General features: G+C 34.7%; 2 protein-coding genes across 2 annotated transcripts; one reads left to right on the plus strand and one right to left on the minus strand.

Annotated features, from left to right (window-relative positions):
- Positions 1 to 1,598: 1,598 nt before the first annotated feature.
- LOC18037502 (probable xyloglucan endotransglucosylase/hydrolase protein 6) lies at positions 1,599 to 3,280 on the minus strand. Its single transcript, XM_006426099.2, has 4 exons — positions 2,996 to 3,280; positions 2,723 to 2,823; positions 2,392 to 2,588; positions 1,599 to 2,267 (listed from the first exon to the last, which is right to left on the minus strand). Exons 1-4 carry the CDS (start codon positions 3,174 to 3,176, stop codon positions 1,883 to 1,885), a joined length of 864 nt encoding a protein of 287 aa, XP_006426162.1. The 5' UTR covers positions 3,177 to 3,280; the 3' UTR covers positions 1,599 to 1,882.
- A 12,593-nt stretch (positions 3,281 to 15,873) lies between these two features.
- LOC18036329 (EPIDERMAL PATTERNING FACTOR-like protein 2) lies at positions 15,874 to 16,767 on the plus strand. The gene is made up of 3 exons (XM_006426100.2): positions 15,874 to 16,151; positions 16,276 to 16,313; positions 16,491 to 16,767. The coding sequence occupies exons 1-3, from the start codon at positions 16,043 to 16,045 to the stop codon at positions 16,731 to 16,733; spliced, it is 390 nt and encodes a 129-aa protein (XP_006426163.1). The 5' UTR covers positions 15,874 to 16,042; the 3' UTR covers positions 16,734 to 16,767.
- Positions 16,768 to 21,025: the final 4,258 nt, after the last annotated feature.

Consider the following 21,025-nt stretch of genomic DNA (forward strand, 5'->3'; position numbering starts at 1 on the left):
CCACACTTTTAAATGATAAGAGTGTGAGCCACACTTTTAAATGTTTGAGTGAGATATTAGATGATATAGAGTATTTACTGTGCGCGTTGAGCCAATGTATCGTGATTTTATTAGTCATGTTGGAGGCACTAGTCAATGAAATCGTGAAATGTGACCCGTCATGAACAGTTGATCAAAATTTATTAGATATTAAACAATGTTATATTTATAACTGTATCACTTGTCTTAAATGACAGTGGCATATAATATGAAATCACTCAAATATAAGGCAGTTTCTTATTTATTTCAACGTTAGTACAATATTTTTAAGCACGAAACAAGTAAGAAAGCCACGTGACAATATTTAAAAATAGAGCACTGATATTTGAACGCTATCAAAACACCATCAGTACAAAATATGAAATACTATTCATGTTACGATAATATTTTAGCACACAAAACAACAATTACAAAGTTGTTCACATACAGTGCAAAATTTCATGATAGTATTTTGTTGGCGGCCAAATATCATTTTTCCTAAAATATTTTGATGCTGGTGGTAGTTTCAGTGGATGCTCCCCGAATTTTAAAATATCTCAACTCTAGCAATTTGGTGAATGGTGAGTGGGAGGAGGAATTGCCTAACTTCTAATTGCCCGTTACATCAAGCTCCTGAGTCCTGCCCACGGCCATGCTTACATTAATGAAAAAAAAAAAAAAAGGAAAAAAAGAAAAGAGAAGCAAGTCGGTGTACAAAGCATTGCTTTCTTTTTATTTCAGAGAAGCTTTTTTCTTTTTTTTTTTGGGTTTAATATTATTTTCCTGCGTACGGTGTGTTTCATTAACAAAGAAATGTCATCAGTTCGCTTTCTCTTCGCAATTTGCCTTTTCTGTTAAGCTTTTTAAGAGCACGTACGTACGTATTTGCCCTCTTGCAAGGCCTTTCTACCCGGTGGTAATAACATCCATTTCCTATTTTATTGTATGAGAGAAAATGACATGCCGGTATATATGGGACACATCTTGCCTTTTCACCCATCCTAAGAAGTTAGATTGTAATATAATTTTTGAAAAAAGAAAAAGAAAAAGAAAAAAACAACAAGTACATAGTAGTTCGAACAACAAAGCCATTTGAAAAATTGGGACCCCATTATATATAGAAACTCTTCTGGGCTCTTGCAACCCAATTCTGTCCTTACGCGGGCAAGTGCCAGCTCTCTCGCAGCCCTTGGCTCGTATCTATCCCGACGGGACCATTTCCTTTTGGCGTGTATATATGTAAGTATCAGCTTCACAGGATTGAAAGCAGCAATAAATAGAGCTTAACCATGAAGGGACTATTCACAAAATACTAAACGTCGGTCGTCGGTGACAACTAATTCCTTTTTTTAAAAAATAAAAAATTCTTTGAACTCCCTATTGGCCGTAAGTAGTAAGAATTCAAATAATTATATAAAATTATTAAAAGCTTTTCTTTTTCCCTCCTCCTCATCTTCTTATTATTGCTTGCATCATAATGTAGCGAACAGTAGACAAGACTTCTTTCCTTTGTTTCAACACCCAGCAGACAACACTAACCAAAGTTTTGAAAATGGAATCTGAATATATGCGAGTAATCATTTTCACAATTATGAAGAGGCTTTTATTGGCACAGAATACTGTGCATCAAATTCAGACTTATATATGGTACAAGCGGAGCAGAATACCCACATATTTCCCACTCCCATAATCACATTTAAAAGCACACAATGTTTATTTTCCCTCCTGCCCCTCCCTTGATATGCGTATAAGTCTTTTCACACGAATAGGGAATAATACAAAGGACGTGTACGTGAAGTAATATACATGATATGATACGGATATGGAGTACCGTCCAACTGCTTAATTAATTGGCGGGTTGAATTTATATGCCGGCAAGGCATTCCGGTGGGGGTACTGGGTATCTTGATTTATCAGTGCAATAATCATAGATCATGTGGTTGAGACGAACCCATCTGTATCTTCTTGCTTCCATGGCGGTGAGGGCTTGATAATTATTTGCCTCCCACCAGTTACCTGGGTTCGAGGCACAGTTTGCTGGTCCAGGAACTGGGCAGCCCTCAATATCAAAGTCTCTGTAATAAGCATAAAAAGGAGCTTTGCTCCAATCTATTTTCTCTAGACCACCTCTTGTTGCCCAGTCATCTGCTTCCCACAGCGTCGAATACACCCCCATGGGTTGGTTCATTGGAAATGGAGCCCTTCCACTGTTTTTGTAAACCCTGATGGGCACATCATCCACATAGAAGCTGCAGTACAACGAAATAATTCAGTTCAAAATTATTACTATTATTATTACGAACACATTTTTATGCATTAATAACATATGTATAGAGAGAGAGAGAGAGAGAGAGTTCAATGATAACAGCTTACACAATATGGTGATGGTTCCAGAGAATAGTGTAAAGGTGATAATCTGCAGCAGGGTCAAACCAGAGGTTCACTCTCTGTTCTCTATCGCCTTTTCCATTTGCATAGATATTGGTCTGGACCGTGTAAGGCTGACCCGTTCGGTTTCCCAGGAACTCAAAATCAAGCTCGTCTCTCACATTTTCGGTGTTGGAATTCATCTTTTGAAAAATTAATTAAGAAACCAAATAAAATAATTAAAAGTTAGTATCTTTCATGTGCCAAAATTTCAACTTTTGAAACAGAGAATTGCACAATAAATTAAACGCTAACTATACACAGTTAACTAACACACATAAAATGCAGTGACAGTTCCAGCAGAGTCTCCAGGAACGAGCTTGATCTTCATGCTTACACGCCCGAACAAGTACTGCCTTTTGGAAGCAAACCCACATCCTAAAAATGCTTTTCTTTTTAGTATGTAGCACGATGATCAATCATATGCATAATTGGAACATAGTAATTATATTCGTTGATCAATCATGTGCACGATGAACAAAAGAAATAAAGTTGCTAGAAAGCCCATATTAAAATTTACTTGAGATATAAAACATAATTGGAACCCCACCTGAATTTTGGTCTAGAACTAGCTGGATGGCCCTCCCTCCCTCGATTTGCCTGAGATGGGCATCGGACCATGTGACTTTAAAATCCTCAAGAAAAGTAGCCGGTCGCCCTAAAACGCAAGAGCAGGATACAAGACAGTAAAGCAACACAAATAATGCTATTGCATTTCTTAGGATAGCCATAGCTGTAAAACAAGCCGTACAATAAAATATTATCTGTTACTAATTAGAAAGAGAACTTTAATTATATGTTGTGGTTATGTATGCCGAGTGTGGTTTAGAAGCGTCGTGGGAAGTGTGTATTTATATATACGCGGGAGATCAACGAGGAGAAATAATTTGATGTGGACTGCTGAATTCGATTCAAATAGAAAGCTCCATTCATTTCACTGCCCACTGCCAAGCTTTCCATCCAGCTAATCACAAGCCGTCATTCGGCCCCACCGAACCCTACTCTCTTGTTAATTATTTTCCTCCCAGGCCCCTCCATTCTGATTCTTTGTTTACCATCTGCCGTATAATATTAATTCCGCTCATCTTTTCTTTAAATGAAATAGGGATCTACTTTTTTATGTGCACGCAATTCTCTTGATTCTTCTTACATTACACAGAATAATATCATCTCATTTTTTTTTTTTGGGGGAGTTACTGCTCAAATACATATGTTCACATACTTACAATGCCTGCCATTAATAAACGAATAAAGTAAAGGGTACATGTGCATCTCTATATATCTACATCTAACTACTATTGTTGTTGTCTGGATGCTAAAGTTGTCTAACTCTTTCAATCATTCGCAAGAAATTCCAAACATTGATCATAGTAAAGTTGATAATTGAGGTTTGTGGAGACATGATTTAATTGATACCCGAAATAAAATTTTACTTGCACCTAACAATCTCTTTATGTAGTTAAAAAAAAAAAAAAAAACTCGTATTTCATAGTGAACCAAGCAGTTCCCGTGCTACAGTGTACTGTTGTCAAAATAAATTTGGTCAACTAGCAATAATTGGGACTTTTTTTTTTTCCTTGTTAAAAGCTTCAATTGGGAATTTAAGGTTACAGCTAGCCATCACTTTAAAATGGGAAAAAAATCATTTTTGTTGCTAGAGTTTGATGCAATAATATATTTCATTCTTAGTGACTATTTGGTATGGCTTATTTAATGACTATAAGTATTTATTTAATCCCATAAACTCTTATCATAATTTTTGTTATTGTATAGTTATTTTTCTAATAGAGCTTTTGAAGGTTAAATAAGTTATTTTACCTCTTCTAGCAAAAACTCAAAATTTGAGATTTTGTGAGTAGAGGTTGAAAAGTTTTTTTTTAAACATCAAAATATCTAAAATATCATCTACTTATTTAACAATCTTATTTATTGTTTTCATAGTATAATTTTAAAAAATTACCTATTAAAGTAATTTCATAAATTTTTAATAAAAACTCTTATTGACAATCAAATAACTAAACTTTTTTTTAGTAAAAACTCTATTACAACAGCTTTACTAACAAAAACTCTACTTAAATAAGCTATACTTGAAAAGCCGTACCAAACAGACTTACTACTTAAATAATAAACAATAGGTTAAAACACACTTCCATTAATTTACCATAGAACAAAATAAAATTTTCAAATGAGGAGATACAAACTATTTTAAAATAAAACTTCTGAACACAATTAAATAACATCTTACTTTATGCATAAACTTAAAATTTAGGGCTAACTTAAAAGTAAACAATAATAACATTAAATAATATATAAAATATATATTTAGGACAAAATTAAAAAAATCATAGATTTCAAACATACATGAGTATGTATGTGTATGTGTGTGTTTTGTTGTCTTTTAGTTTGTCCTTAACTTTAATATGATCATAATAAACAAATAAATAATTAGTTAATACTGTTATTTTATCAAAAGTAAATGCATACCCCTTCTTTTATTTTAATAAAAAAATAAAAGATATAAAACTACATATTTAATATATTACAGGATAAAATATATCGTATTAGAGTGGATTTTTTTTCTTTTAATTTATCATAACTCAATATGTCAACAATCCCTTCTTGAAAACTTATTATTTTTATGTTGTATATATCTATTAAAAAATTTAGTTGACTTTGTTAAAAAAAATTAATAAACACAAACAGATGTATATATTGTGCGTTATTTAGTATTATTTTTATTTTATTAAGTTATTTTAAAATTTTAAATTTATGCAGAAATTAAAATGTTATTAATTGTACTTGAGATTTTTATTTTAAAATAATTTACACCTATTTAATCGAAAATTTTATTTTATCTTTAATAAATTATACCATAAATTAACTATAATTCATAAAAATAATCTTTTAAGTTATTATTAAAAAATATAGATGAAATAAATTATTATAAAGAAAAAAAAATAAAATAAACTATCCCATCAAATTATATGCGTGGAAATGGCCTTTCTTAAGTCTTAACACTAAGTCCAATCACAACTCGCTCTGTATTTGCGGACAGCCAAGAGAGTGTGATTGACATGGATCGTTTGATTTGAATCTACTGCCGCCGTGGGGAAATTTGTGGGCCCTGGTTTACAGTCTGGATTGACGCTGGAACTCCCTAATGAAAAAGTCCGTTAAGTTCAAGTTTAATTTTTGGCCTTTTTCTTCTCCTTCTCTCTCTCTCTCTCTCTCTCTCTCTCACAATTATGTCTTTCACATTCGCCTGCAGCTAGTTTTGATGTGTCTGAAAATTGAATCTCACAAATCACAATGCCTAATGGCTAATTTTAGTTATGTAGTCTTCTTTATATATGTTGCCTGTAAGTGTTGAGCTATACTACTTTTTTTTTTTTTGTAACATACTCATGTCAAGTTGTCAACTCTATTGAATAACACACGGTGATATTGAATAAGATTTTTTTGTTTTTTAATTCTTATTCACTATTAAAATGAAAAAGTTGTTAGATTTATTTAGTACTTTTTAAAATTATTTTTTTATAATTTTACTTTTATTTAACATTAGAATTATGTCAAGGGATCAGGCTACGGTGCAACAGTGGCATCGTGCCACAGTTGCACCTAGCCGTTGGATACAGTTAGATTGATGGGATCCACTGACATCTACATCCAACGATTAGGTGCAACTGTGACACGGTGCCACTGTTGCACCTAAGGGGAATCCTATGTCAAGACCTTAACTATAAATCTATATTATGACACAATCTAAATAGTAAAAGAAAATTTTCTCTTAGAAGACATTTAAGAAGTTGCTTTGAATCACTCCCATTTGTGAAACACAGGAGTGTTTTCAACCAATCAAATTAATACGTGTGGTTTCCGATAACAAAAGAAAAAAAGAAATAAAATAATGTGTGTGGTTCCAGCTTCTGTAATTCTTGATTTTTATGTATCATTTGACTTTTATGCTTTAACTTATTGAGTCGTACGGCATGCAAAATTCAGAGTGCAATTGAGATATGCAGTGGACACGTGGCTCATTGAAATGCCAATCAAAGACACAATCGGTTTGTAATCATTTAGCTTGATGTACTTAATGTGGACTCTGTGTAGAGGAGTAGGACCTAGGCGTAGAAATTTTGTACAGCACCAGTAGGGAATCTGGTACTGTGGGGCAACTTAAGTCGACCGGGCAAAGACTCCAAGATTAAGGACAAACAAATCGCTTTTATCCTTAGCATGATTGAAATGTGTCAATCCCTCCGTCAAGCCCAGTAATTAGGTGCCACGTGGATGTCCTGACCAACTTCAGAGACCAAACTGACCACGTTATCTTGAAATTCGAGTACCCTAACAGCTGAGCCTAGTGTCCAGGTGGGGACCAACCCGTTCTACTCGTGTTGGAATTTGGCAGCACAAATCAATAATGGCCGTGCTTAGTTAATTGTAAAGGGTGTTGATGAAGTCATAAATTTTGTTTTAATTTTTTTTTATAGATGTAGAGAATCATATTGATTAAAATAAATTTTGTGAGTTATTAAGTATTTTTATTTAATTAATTTTGCAATATGACACTAATTTACACAAAATTTATGATTTATCATTATTGAACTGTAAATTAATTCTTGTATACATGTGTTTTTGGAAAAAGTCAAAACATCTTATTTTGGCCTTTTTTAAAAAACAAAATGGGATAATGATAATTAGCATGTTATGGATGGTGAAGTCGGATGGACAATGGTCTTGTTTTACCTCTGTGTATGTATGTATTATTACCAACACATAAAAAGAAAAACAAAAAACTTACTTTTGTATGTTCTCTTCTTGTCTATGTAAACTATGAGGGAAAAGAGAAAAGATCTTCTTGTGATTGCTCATCAATTCATGCACAATATGATGCACCATTAATTTTAAGCAGATATATATAGGCAATGACCTAACAATATTATCAAAGCTGAATATTAGCAAATTCTCTCACATGAAATATAAACTAAGATTAATTTGAGAGGAGAGGACGTGGATAGTTTGAAAACAAAATGTTCAAAAGCAAAATAAGAAATTAAAATAGAGTTTGTAAGTGGAGAATCGAACTTGAGACCTTAGATTTAATGCCATGTTAGTTAACAGCTCCAGATATTTCATAAATTGATATGCGAGGACTTAATGGTAGTAATTAATATGTATATTGACTAAAAAAGGAAAACTACTACCCGAAATCTTAAATGGCAGAAGAAACCATACAGATGTCAGCATTTATTTATATCTTGGAAGATACCTTAATTTCAACTTCATGCACGTACATCTCAAATATTTTACCTGATCTTTATAAGATTCCCGTAAATGGCCATTTAAATTTTACTTGTCTATAATAATAATGAATTAGTGCTTCGGCTAGAAACAAATTATCATTATTTATTCAACAATTGATTTTGGGCTATCAGTTTGCTTTAGTTCGACCATCAGATGTGTCTTCTTAAATGAACAATCTGTATAGTATTTAAGGGTGGCTCGATCATTAATTAGAGATGGGCTGTTCCGTAAGAACACATCATAATACTCTACTTTGTGATTACTCTTATAATAATGGAGGGTAATTTTTAAAAACCTCTCCTGAGGTTTGGGCTTGTTGCAAGTAGATGGCGATAATTTATTTATTTGTAAAAAATCCCCTACCGTCAGTTAACTTTAACATTGACTGTTAGTTGACTGTGCAAAGACAATATTACCCTTAACAACAGTTTGTAGACAGAAATAACTAAAAAAAAATTAAAATTGTTGGCGCAAAAAGCACAAACCCTATTTTTTGACAATTTTATCTTTGTCAATTCCAAAGATTTATAATATCATAGGTAAAGATTATAACTATTTCATTTTCAAGTTTTTAATTTTATATTTTTTGTAGAAACTTTAAGAAAATATCAACAATTTAAAGAAGATTTTTCAAAATTTTAATTTTATTTTTTTTGTAGGAACTTTAAGAAAATATCAATAATTTAAAGAGGGTAAAATAGCCAACAATTTAATTTTATTTTTAGTTATTTCCGTCTACAAACTGTTGTTAAGGATAATATTGTCTTTGCACAGTCAACTAACGGTCAATGTTAAAGTTAACTGACGGTAGGGGGTTTTTTACAAATAAATAGATTCTCGCCATCTATTTGCAACAAGCCCAAACCTCAGGGAAGGTTTTTAAAAATTACCCAATAATGGACAAGTGCGTGGTAGGCTTTTGTGGTAGGCTTTTGGTTATTAGTTGGTTATAGAGTTCCTATCATACTTGGAAGCTGGGATTAATGTGTTTTGTAGCCTTTATGTGCATTCATAGATTTCTTCAAATAAATAAATATTTAATGAACAAACAAACATTCATAGAAAGACGGGAGAAAAAGAAAAAAAAAAAAAACAACAGTAACTACTACGGCATCGACAATAATATGTAGAAATGCTCATCGACGGTCCTTGATTATATTTTTTTATCTTTGTTCTACTTCTAGCCTGTAAGGAACTTTTACGATATATATATATATATTCATAACACTTACCTGACATCGTACTGTTACAATTAATATATTCTGTAAGATCTTTTAATAAAAAATCTCTTTCTCTCAACTAAGTCATCACAATTTATTTGTCAAAGTTAAGTAATTTAGTAAATAGAAAACATTATTAAATTCATATATTTGGCTAATTGCGTACATTCGCAGACAGCCATCTTAATGTTTATCGAGTTTGCCGATAATCGGGTGATTGGATTTGACTCAACCAACAACAATTAGACACATCAAAGACAGCTGAGTTGATATCTCATTGTTAGAATATTTAATCACGTTTTAGATCTCAAATGATAATAATAACACAAAAACTTTTGCTTGTAATAATTCTTAGATTTAAAAGTAGCTTTTAGGATCGTCCTTCAGTCAAGCTAATTGAAATAATCTAAAGTACAATCATCACTCAATCAGCCAGTTATATTAGTTTGAACAACGTGTAATTAAATAACCACCCAACTTGCCTTGTACATCTTGTTCGTCGGAGCTTGCTAACTTACAGATTCTGTAAGTTACAGCTCACTCACAAACTTGGCTGTGGATCCCATACGAACCCACAACCAAGCACTATTCATGTGAGGGGTGTACCTTACAGAATCTGTAAGGTAGCCCTCTCCCTTGTTCGTCTATATGTATATAGAAATCAGGTCGTGAAAAATGCCGTCGACGAGTACGTGGAGTTTAAAAGAGTAGACATTGGGAGAAACGTATATGGGTACGAGAGAATGAGTGGAGGGCATTTGCCTAGCCGACGTGGAACGATAAACATTCGCAACTGGTACGGGGTTAACGTCGGCCAGCAGGTCAGGTACGCGAGTGGACTAGTGGTAGCGATCCATTGATTTGGCGCACACAACAAACAGATCCATTGATGTGGAGCACAGTTTGGAAGCTAGTTCGTTTCCCATCTTTCCCTGTCCATGCGCCAAGCTGACATGCAGACCCACAAGAAATAGAATCATTTACGTGGGGGGTTCTTTATTTTACACATAAAAGCAGAAAGCAGCCGACAAAACAAGTGAAATTTTGAAAGCCCTAGACTGATTTTGCAATTTTTGTTGTTTCATTTGATTGTACCTCCTAAATCGAAGTTAAAACCGATGACCCATTATTCACGTTTTCCTTTCCGATTTAATTAATGTATCTAAATTATTTGCTATTAAATCATGCATGGTGTGCATATATAATTATATATCTATATATATATATATATATATATATATGATGACGGATAACCACCTTATATTAATTTGATTTATGGTTTAGTAATAAACGACCGACAAAATTTGTGTTAGCAATCTAATGAATTTACTTCGTTTTTGGTAGTTTGGCAAACGTTACTTTAGATTATATTGATGACGATGGTCAAGCTAGATAGCTATGTTTAGGAGGGAAGCATTCAACGGTTAGAAGTCAGTCCTGTTAATAATTAAGCAGCTAGATAATTGTGAGTTTTTCTTATCCCTACTCATTAATGGATACTCTCTATAGTTAACAGCCAGACTTTTGAATATCAACAAGACAATAACTCACCGCATATACGAATCCAAATTCGCTCATTAAATCTCCTTTCGATGATTGATGTAGTCATTGTGAAATCTAGCACAGGCACATGCTGTGCATCCACGTGTGGCCACACGCTCTGAGAGAGACTGCCTGAAAGTAAAATATTTCTTCAGAATCAATTAATTCTAGATAGCCGATACCGACTCAATTATGTCAAATTAATTCAAGTCCTCATCGCAAAACGAAAACTGCTTTCCACAGTAAGTTGATCCAGATAGCCTAAGTAATTATTTGGTTTTATTTTTCACAGAATAGCCTGCGTGATTTTATAAGGATTCAGGGTCTGGTACTATAAAATAAACATGTAAATAACAAATCATATGACTACATATTTTGTGAGCAATGTGGTCTAAAAATTACAACTAATACTTTTGAGTTACTTTATAGTAAATTGTAGCGGTAGCAATAAAGAATTAGACTCCGTTTGATATAATTTTTCAAATATAATTTATTTAAATAGAGTCTTCATTAGTAGAAATTTTACCAAAATAATTTTAATTATTTAATTGTCAATGAGAATTTTGATTAAAAATTGTTAAATTACTTTGGTGTAATTTTTTTAAAAGTTATGTTATGAAAGAAATGAAATAAAATTATTAAATAAGTAAAAGATATTTTAAATATTGTAACATTAAAAAAAAACTTTTCAATCCCTACTCCTAAAAACCCAAAATTTAAACTTTTGCCAGCAAAAAAAAAATAGTTTATTTAATCTTCAAAAACTCGTCAGAAAAAACAACCAACAATAACAAAAATCTTGAAAAGAACTTATGAAATTAGATAAGTATTTTTTATCATTAGATAAACCATATTAAACAAACAATTAATCCCACAGCAGGAGTAGAAAGAAAGAAATGATTTTAACAAAACCAAAAATTATCATGTCGCATTGATCAACCCAAGTCACCAAGACACCATGTAAATTCAAAAATTGAGTGGATAAGAATCATATATCTTAATCTCCAATTCTCCATTATTACTCTGGACCTGTCTATGGTACAGATTCTGTACCTAACATCTCCCGTCATCCCACCGTCCCATTTTCTATGGTTTAATTTCTCACTCCACATCCAACCTCATCCAACGGCTGATGCTGCAGTCTGTCGCTTACAGATTCTGTAAGCTAGTCGAGTCCTATTACTCTATTTTGAAATTGCGGCTTCAAAAATATATTACCCAGCACTTTAAATGTACCATCTAATTAACAACTCTGTAGATGCTTCCCATTTGTAGTTACCACCGGCTACGTAACATTTGAAAATATTTTTGTGGCTAATAATGAATTCAGATGACTATGAGCAAGGAGTCATCTAGAAGTTTGAAGATTGTCAATGTCATATTATGCAACATGTGTAATTTTACGACATGTACGCTGTTAAGAAACTTAATTATAAGCATTGGATTTAAACAAAGTATAGCTTAATTAATGCACCAAGGAAAGTAGTTGTATACACTCACAAACTACTCGATAGGCTGACACTTGTTATTTACTATAGAGGTATTGTGATAAGATAAAAAAGACAATATTTGTAAGCATTATCTACTTCGCAATTCCAGGACCACACGACTGAGATAGAAGATTAAGAATCTTGACTGCAATTAGTTGTAATTAGTATCAGTCATCATTATTATATTGTCCCAGGTTTTCCATTGTAGTTGCCATCTGTTTTGTCTAATCTATGATTATCCTGCATTATAGAGATGTGCAAAATAGGAGCTAATAAGTTAATCAGAGCTGTAGATAAACAAAAGATGTGAATTACTAAATGAGTTCACTTCTGTTATCACCAATTCAGACTTATTTTGGGTTCTCAAAGTTACTAGCATAAATTCAAACAATGCTCTACGTGTTGCAGCAACATAATTCAGAACAACGATGCAAAAAATCTGACTGTACAATGTAACTATTGAAGCAGAGAGAAACACTGTAATGGGCAGAAAGCAGCTACAAAGATACCTCTGAAGAATATATGAAGATCTGGACTACGATCACTGCAGTGTTCCATCATGCAGGTTAACTCAAGGCACATCATGAAAAAATATATAAACCCACATGGAAACATACGATGAGAAGATGACAAGAAGCAGTGAAAGGTTTCTCTTAAAGACCAAGGAGATTTGTTTAATTTTGTGAATTAATAGGTTTCATAGTTCTGATATTTGATATATGAAGTCTTAAGAATTTGTTGACCACTTGTAAGAGTTGATTCAATCTCTTATAATTAAGTGATCTCATGTTCCTTCAGTAATCAATCAAAAAGAACGATGACTTCAAACATTTTTTTCAACATATAAATTTCTCCCTTCAACTAAAGTCTTTTATCTTTAGAAAAAATTCTAACTAGTATTGGTCACTGTACATCTTAATAAAGCATAACCTCCTCTGCAAAAGTGATAAAGAAAGAGTAGAAAATATCCAATCTCAAACCTGCAATCAATCCCTAATAAGATTTTCTCATATGATCATAGCCATTTTTTTTTTTGGGTTCTTGTACACAGGACATGAAGTTGTACAACAAAAGTTTAAAGAAATCGGGAGTTAGCCAATTATGAACATTAGGATTTGAGCTTGTTTCCAGCAATGTCACATCACATTCCGGTGGTTGATCAAGCCCAAGTAATACTAGAACTTCGTTGAGCTAATTGCTTCCAATAATCAAGTCCTACAAAATTATATGTATTCTAATCTCATGTAGTAAAACATCTCTGTAACTGAAAATTCTTCTAACAAAATGAAATTTATCTTAATAAATTTGGCTCTTACAAAATAAACCTGATCTTTTTCCAAATGGATTACATTTTGACTATCACAAAACACTGTCATAACCTCTCAGAAATGTTGAATTTATTAACTATAATCTAAAACAAGTAGGTTTCCTTCATAAGGTCTTTGCCATCCATGACAAAGACACAGAAGAATATGACATCGACCTTTCTCCACAGAATCCCAGTTAGTATAGACATAAGATTGTGCCCGATATACTTTTATTAAAGACAGCATATGATCTGAATCTACAAAGCCAATAACCTTCCCATGAGATTCTTAAACATTGTTCATCTTATACATCAATACTATATTTGGAGTACCAGAGCATGCCAATTGGGGATTTGTCGGGATGATGTTTTAAGACAATCCTAGTACTGTTTATCTGAAGCAAAACTTGGATCATCAAGCCCATACATTCAAGCTTTTAATTTCCAAAAAGCAGTCATTTTTAACTCAACTTTCTTAGACCGTATAGAATCTTTAAATTTCCATTTTGGATGGAACCCACTGTTCTGCAATAGAACCTCTCGAGAGATTGACTCAAAGTCTGAAGCAAAAGAATGTATGAGAAGAATAAAGTCATTAGCCACCCAATCACCATTTAAAATTGGAACAGGAACAGGAACCAGAACCAGCAACTACACCTAAATATAAATGCAATTCAGTATGAAGCAGATCAAAATTAGTACAAGACATAAAATTTGACACGCTTGGGTTAGAAATTCATAACTCAACCCAAAACCTTCCAAAGGAAATCCCTAGAGTTTAAACACGATCATAGGAAATACAAATAAAATTCGAAAGTTGGGCTTGCCATAAAAATAGTAAGCTTACCTCTACTCTCTAGAGAACCGTCTGCTGTGGCTAATTTGGCCAACGGCTAGTTCTTTCCCGCCTGCCTTTTCTCTTCTGCTCTAAAGTCGGGGCGGAGTTTACCACAGACGGTTTTAATCGTACAGTTTGTTAAGTGATGGATTTGTTTTGGGCCGTAATGGGCCGCAGAACCGCACCCAGCTGCATTGTTTGAAAGATTGTACTGTATACTTGAAAACTGCACAGTATCAGTAGGGACGGAGATTGCCGCTTCCAATTTTCTTCATGGAGGAAAATAAATATTTCCAGATCAATCTAATATTGTAAAGGGATATATAATAATTATATGTTCTGGATATTTTCATTTTGTGAAATTAATTTTTCTTAGAAAAAAAAAAAAAAATCTAGTAGTATATTTTACTCTATTTTGAAGCCACGTTCTTTGTAATCAACAGATTAAGTTCGATACACATATACACCTATTGCTTACTCCTAAACTCCACTCTCTTTGGGTTCTTGTTCTTGCAATCGCTGGCTTAACTGCAGATATCTTTTCTCGGAAATGAATTTCAAATATTCCCGTGTTTTCAAAAAGAATAATGGTGTTGCTGAGTGTTTAGTCAATCCGGGTCTTCATGGCTTGGACCTTTTATTTGCTGGTTGTCACCTCAGGCAGCTGTTATATATATATGGAGTACACACACACACACACTATTGGCTTCCCTATCTTTCGCTTCTGGTATTTTTTATTTTTCTATCTTTTAATTTCTTTTCCACTCCATGTGTGTTCTCAATTTTGTTGTGATGAGACTCATTTTCATAGGACTATTAAATAAATAACACGACATATAACATGTTGCTTGAAATTAAAATTTTATAAAATCAAACTATAAGCATATCATTGTGACCGTATCCAACCGAGGAAAGAAATTAAAGTTCATGTCCAAAATAAAGTTGAAATATTTGTTGAATCAAATGGTAAATTAATTAGGAAAGTGATAAATAAATGAAGAAATTCTCACGTTCAAATATTTACCCTCACGAATATAGAAGAGATATTTATTCCACTTACGAATTAATGAAAAGATATCCACTCCTAACTAAATTTTGTAATTTTCTTTTTAAGGAAGACACGAGTCCCGTAAACGAGGATTCAGACACACGTGGGGGATCTGCAATGCACCTCTCGATCGGCTGAGTGGCCTATGCCCGTTAGAGAATATGTTCTTTCTTTTTCTACAGTTCAGAGAGAAGAAGATATGGCGTGATAAGGTGGGATTGATTAGACCAATCACGACAAGAAATCTCAAAACTTATTTCAAAATCCCCATTTCAATTCCACATCTTTTATTTATTTATATATAAAAAAGTATATACTTTTTGTTTTCTTGCTGTTTGGGTCCTTGTCATCTTTTTTTAAATCTACCTGCAATCTCCAAATTTCGGTGTATAGTGTTGTTGTTGTTGTTGTCGTCCCATTTCAACATCTCATTCTTGATATATCTTGATTGTGCTAAGTGATAGCTCATAAAACGAGGCCATCTTTCTTCCTTATTCTTTTAGCTATGCTGCAGCAACAGCAACAGCAACAGCGACAGCATTCTCTCATCTGTCTTTCCACCGTTCCGTCACCTCACAGAGAGTAGACAGTGAAATAACTCACCCCCCATTCTCCTGTCATTCAATTACCCAACTCCATCTGTACTCTTTTATATTTATATTCACACACATCAAACTCAGTATTATTACTTATTTTACTCTTTCAGTGGGCCACCAGTAGCTGCACTGAGCTCATTAATATTTGCTCTGTCTTCTCCCCACCTCCTCAGTCCTCACGCCTCACAAACGTATTTTGCTTTCAAGTTTTCGGCTTTTCTGCTTTGGCTCAACTCTTCTCTTCAAAAAAATGGGATATTGTTGCAATTACATAATTCGCCGCAGGCTTTGCTCATTTTCAAGTTTTGCCTTCGTTGTTTTGATTCTCAGCTCAATCCAGATGAGATTCATGGCTGAAGGTAAGTGGGTAGTTGTTAAAACTTCAAACGATAAAACAAGTCCAAAAAAGTTTTGTTGATTGCTGCATTTGGTGGTGAAATGAAAGTCTTAACTGCTTCTTTTCTTTTCTCTTCTTGTGTGCAGCTGGTAGAACAAATCTCAAAACTTCTGATTTCTCAGAGGTGAGCTTTAATGAGTTCTTCCACGTGCCTTTTTTCTTTTGTTGGATAAATCTTCACACGTTGATCTCATACATACACACGCCCGCGTGCGCACTCACAAACACAAGAACTTATATATGTATAGCAATTATCTGTTAACACACTAATTGGTTTAGCTATTATTTTTGTTTAAAACAGATCGGAGAGGAAGATAAGGCTATACTAAGAGCGAGGATAGGATCAAGTCCACCTAAATGTCAGAGAAGGTGCAGCTGGTGCGGACCCTGTGAGGCGATTCAAGTGCCGACAAATCCCCAAGTACAAAATGGCAAGACAGATTCTTCAACTGTCGATGGTGTTGCTTATGCAAGAGAAGACAACTCTAACTACAAGCCTATGAGTTGGAAATGCAAGTGTGGCAAAATCATCTTCGACCCCTGATATGTAATGACACTATCTGCAGCGTCAATTAGCCAGCTACATCAAGACTATCAATATATATATATATATATATATATATATATATTTTTTTTTTTTTTTTTTTTGTGGGAGAGAACTATATTATTATTGTAAAGCTGTGATACTCTAAAAGAGAAAAAGCAAAAATTCTCTTCTTGGGTAGTCTTTTTTTTTTTTTATGCCTATTAATGATTTAATGATCCGGAAGGATTCTTTTGCTCCTTCTCATATTCTCTTATTATCGCATTATTCCAATGCAATGTGACGGCAATATTCATCTTTTTGTGTTAATTATATTTTTATATATGTGAAAAACAGTTGCACTCTCAAAGCAAAATGCAGAAAGATAAGAGGAAAGATTTCGGTAAAGAAAGCAACAAAAAGAACTTCATCATAGGTCGCTGTTTTGGTTTTTCGAAGAAATTTGTGTAAAAACACAAGCAACCAATTAAATTTATGGACAATGACTATGTATTACAGTGTGTTCTCGAAGGTCTCACCCACTGAATCTCTTTCACCGCCAAATTTCGTTTGTCTTCCCAAAACCCTTGGCGTGCAAGAATCATATTAAAACTGCTTCCAAGAATTCTCTATTAACTGGTGGTTTCTCCTTAGGAAATATCTGCTGGCATCGGATTATTGGTTAGAAAGTTAAAATTGTCAATATTGGCATTCATTTAGAAGCTTTGAATAAACAAGTTTTTTGCACACGGTTTTGAAGATTGAAAATGCTGAAATTGTTGAGGAAGAAAGAAGACTTTGGCAGCTGCAAAAGAGGAAGAAGAATGAAGAAAAATCAAAGGCGGTTTAAAATATAATAATATTTTATAAGCCAATTTTGGCTATATAAAGGGAGCTCTTCATTTGGTTTTAATTATTCAATTCCATTTTGAGAGGCATTCAATTTTGTAGAGAGAGTCGAGAGTTGTGAGAAATAATTCTTGCAGAGCAGAGAGTCTAGTGAGTGAGAGATTGGGTGTATTGGGGTTTTGGGTTGTGAGCCAAAATATTACAATACTTGTAATCCTTATTTCACTAGTAAAATATTTTCTTCTGTTTTCGCCCGTGGACGTAGGCTAAAAGCCGAACCACGTAATTTCTGGTATTCTCTTTTGTGCTTGTTCTTTATTTTCTTATAATTTTACTTTAACTGCGTGTCTGCTTCACCCACCAATTTCCTAACAGTGGTATCAGAGCTATTGGTTGTATTTTTGGAGTCAGGAATTTTTCACGTATTCACGTATACGGTGTACGGCACTATTCACGTATACGGCATACGATACTATTCACGTATACGGAGTACGGCACTATTCACGTATACGGAGTACGGCACTATTCACGTATACGGTGTACGGTACTATTCATGTATACGGTACTATTCACGTGAAACGGTGGAAGCGATCCAAGAATTTTGCGGTGCAAAGCAGGGAATAGTGGTGTGAGTAAAGCAACTGTGTGATTCTGTACATGTCTAGGAAAGTTCTGTCACAAAGGCGATAAGAGCTTAAGGAGTCTGGGTTTTAAGTGGGACCATTGTGACCCCTCCAGTCTTTCCTGGGAACTTTCCTGGTGTGCATTCTCACACATACTCACAACTATTCAAGGTGGTACACTAGCTTGTGTACAGTATTTATCAATAAAATGGCGGCAAAGTATGAAATTGAGAAATTTAACGGAAATAATTTTTCGTTGTGGAAAATGAAGATGAAAGCTGTATTGAGGAAAAATAATTGCTTGGCAGCAATTGAAGAAAGGCCCATGGAGATAACTGATGACAAGTGGAACGAGGTAGACGGCAATGCCATTTCTGATCTACACTTGGCACTTGCGGATGGAGTATTATCCAGTGTGGCAGAGAAAAATACGGCGAAGGAAATATGGGATACTCTCACAAAATTGTACGAGGCCAAGTCACTACACAATAAAATCTTCTTGAAGAGGAAACTCTATACTCTTCGAATGGCGGAATCTACAATGGTGACCGACCACATCAACACATTGAAGACTCTATTTTCACAACTCACAACGTTGGGTCATAATATAGAGGAAAATGAACGTGCAGAGCTTCTACTTCAAAGTCTACCAGATTCGTATGATCAACTCATCATCAACCTGACGAACAACAATCCAGTGGAGGGTCTAGTTTTCGACGATGTTGCAGCCTCCGTATTAAATGAGGAGAGCAGGCGAAAAAACAAGGAAAACAGACAAGCAAGTTCGCAGCAAGCGGAGGCGCTATCGGTGACGAGAGGAAGATCAACAGAACGTGGCCCCAGTGGGAGTCAAAATCATGGTAGATCAAAATCCAGAAGTAAGAAGAATGTTAAATGCTACAACTGTGGCAAGAAAGGGCACGTCAAAAAGGAGTGTTGGAGTAACCAGAAGAAAAGAGAGGGCAAAGAACCTGAGTCATCAAATGCTCAGGGGTGTGTAGCAAGTACCTCGGATGATGGCGAAATTCTCTACAGTGAGGCAACAACTGTTTCAGAAGGCAGAAAACGACTTTCTGATGTCTGGCTTATAGACTCAGGAGCTACCTGGCACATGACCTCTAGGAGAGAATGGTTCCACACATATGAACCTATCTCAGGAGGATCTGTATATATGGGTAACGATCATGCCTTGGAGATCGCTGGTATTGGTACTATCAAAATAAAAATGTTTGATGGTACAATTCGCACAATTGGGGAGGTACGACATGTCAACGGCCTAAAGAAAAATCTATTGTCTTTGGGACAAATAGACAATCATGGGTGCAAAACTCATGTGGAGAATGGAATTATGAAGATTGTTAAAGGCGCGCTTGTATTGATGAAGGCAGAAAAGATCAGTGCTAATCTATTTATGCTTAAAGGAGAAACACTACAGGAGGCTGATGCGTGTGTCGCATCAAATGGAGAAGAGTCAACGATGATGTGGCATCTCAAACTTGGCCACATGTCGGAACAAGGTTTGAAGATTCTCTCTGAGCGAAAATTACTTCCGGGGCTCAAATCGGTAAGTTTACCATTTTGCGAGCATTGTGTTACAAGTAAGCAGCATAGATTAAAATTCAGTAGATCTATTGCTAGAAGTAAATATATTCTAGACTTGATTCATTCTGATGTCTGGGAATCACCGGATATATCCATGGGAGGTGCAAAGTACATGGTGACTTTCATTGATGATTATTCCAGAAGATGTTGGGTGTATCCAATTAAGAAAAAGTCAGATGTATTTCCAGTGTTTAAAGAATACAAAGCGCGGGTGGAACTTGAATCTGGTAAAAAGATCAAGTGCTTGAGGACAGATAATGGTGGAGAATATACAGACGGCGAGTTTCTTGCTTTCTGTAAGCAAGAAGGTATTCAGAGACAGTTCACGGTGGCATACACTCCTCAACAAAATGGAGTGGCAGAACGGATGAACAGAACTCTTACAGAAAGAATAAGAGCTATGTTGAGGACTGCTGGTCTACCCAATTCATTCTGGGCAGAAGCAGCCAAAACTGCCTGTTATATAGTAAATCGGTCGCCATCTACAGCTATTGGGTTGAAGACAGCGATGGAGATGTGGACTGGAAAGCCAGCTGATTATTCCTACCTACATGCATTTGGATGTCCTGTGTACGTGATGTACAATGCCCAAGAAAGAACAAAGCTGGATGCAAAATCTAGAAGATGTATCTTCTTGGGGTATGCTGATGGAGTAAAGGGGTATCGTCTGTGGGACCCCACTGCCCACAAGATCGTCATCAGCAGAGATGTTATTTTTGTAGAAGATCAACTGCAAAGAAAAGATGAAGATGATGGCACTGTAAAAGAAAAGTCTGAGACTGTGCCAGTATATGTCGAAAATAATCCAGAAAATTCAGATTCTTCTGAAGCAGCACCAGAGCACGAGGAACAAGAACCAGTCGAGTCCGAGGCTCCAGAAGTTCGTCGGTCAACTCGTGAGAGACGACCGCCAACATGGCACTCGGAGTATGTCACAGAGATCAACGTTGCATACTGTCTTCTAACAGAGGATGGAGAGCCTTCAACTTTCCATGAAGCTTTAAACAGCTCAGATGTTGCTTTGTGGATGACAGCAATGCAGGAAGAAATTGAAGCTCTACACAAGAACAAGACATGGGAACTTGTACCACTACCACGTGGAAGAAAAGCCATTAGAAACAAATGGGTCTACAAGATCAAACGTATCGTGCGAGACTGGTAGTGAAAGGATATGCTCAGAAAGGATATGCTCAGAAAGAAGGTATTGACTTCAACGAGATATTTTCTCCGGTGGTTCGA

This window comes from Citrus clementina, unplaced genomic scaffold (assembly GCF_000493195.1).
Source record: "Citrus clementina cultivar Clemenules unplaced genomic scaffold, Citrus_clementina_v1.0 scaffold_7, whole genome shotgun sequence".
NCBI lineage: Eukaryota > Viridiplantae > Streptophyta > Magnoliopsida > Sapindales > Rutaceae > Citrus > Citrus x clementina.

Excerpts from the sequence above, each read along its gene's own strand:
- LOC18037502 (XM_006426099.2), bottom strand. The coding sequence starts at position 3,176 with ATGGCTATCCTAAGAAATGCAATAGCATTATTTGTGTTGCTTTACTGT. Across the intron at positions 2,589-2,722 it reads GAACTGTCACTGCATTTTAT|ATGAATTCCAACACCGAAAA; the intron begins GTGTGTTAGTTA and ends ATTTTTCAAAAG. Across the intron at positions 2,268-2,391 it reads TGGAACCATCACCATATTGT|CTTCTATGTGGATGATGTGC; the intron begins GTAAGCTGTTAT and ends GTTGTACTGCAG.
- LOC18036329 (XM_006426100.2), top strand. The coding sequence starts at position 16,043 with ATGGGATATTGTTGCAATTACATAATTCGCCGCAGGCTTTGCTCATTT. Across the intron at positions 16,152-16,275 it reads GATGAGATTCATGGCTGAAG|CTGGTAGAACAAATCTCAAA; the intron begins GTAAGTGGGTAG and ends TCTTGTGTGCAG. Across the intron at positions 16,314-16,490 it reads AAACTTCTGATTTCTCAGAG|ATCGGAGAGGAAGATAAGGC; the intron begins GTGAGCTTTAAT and ends TGTTTAAAACAG.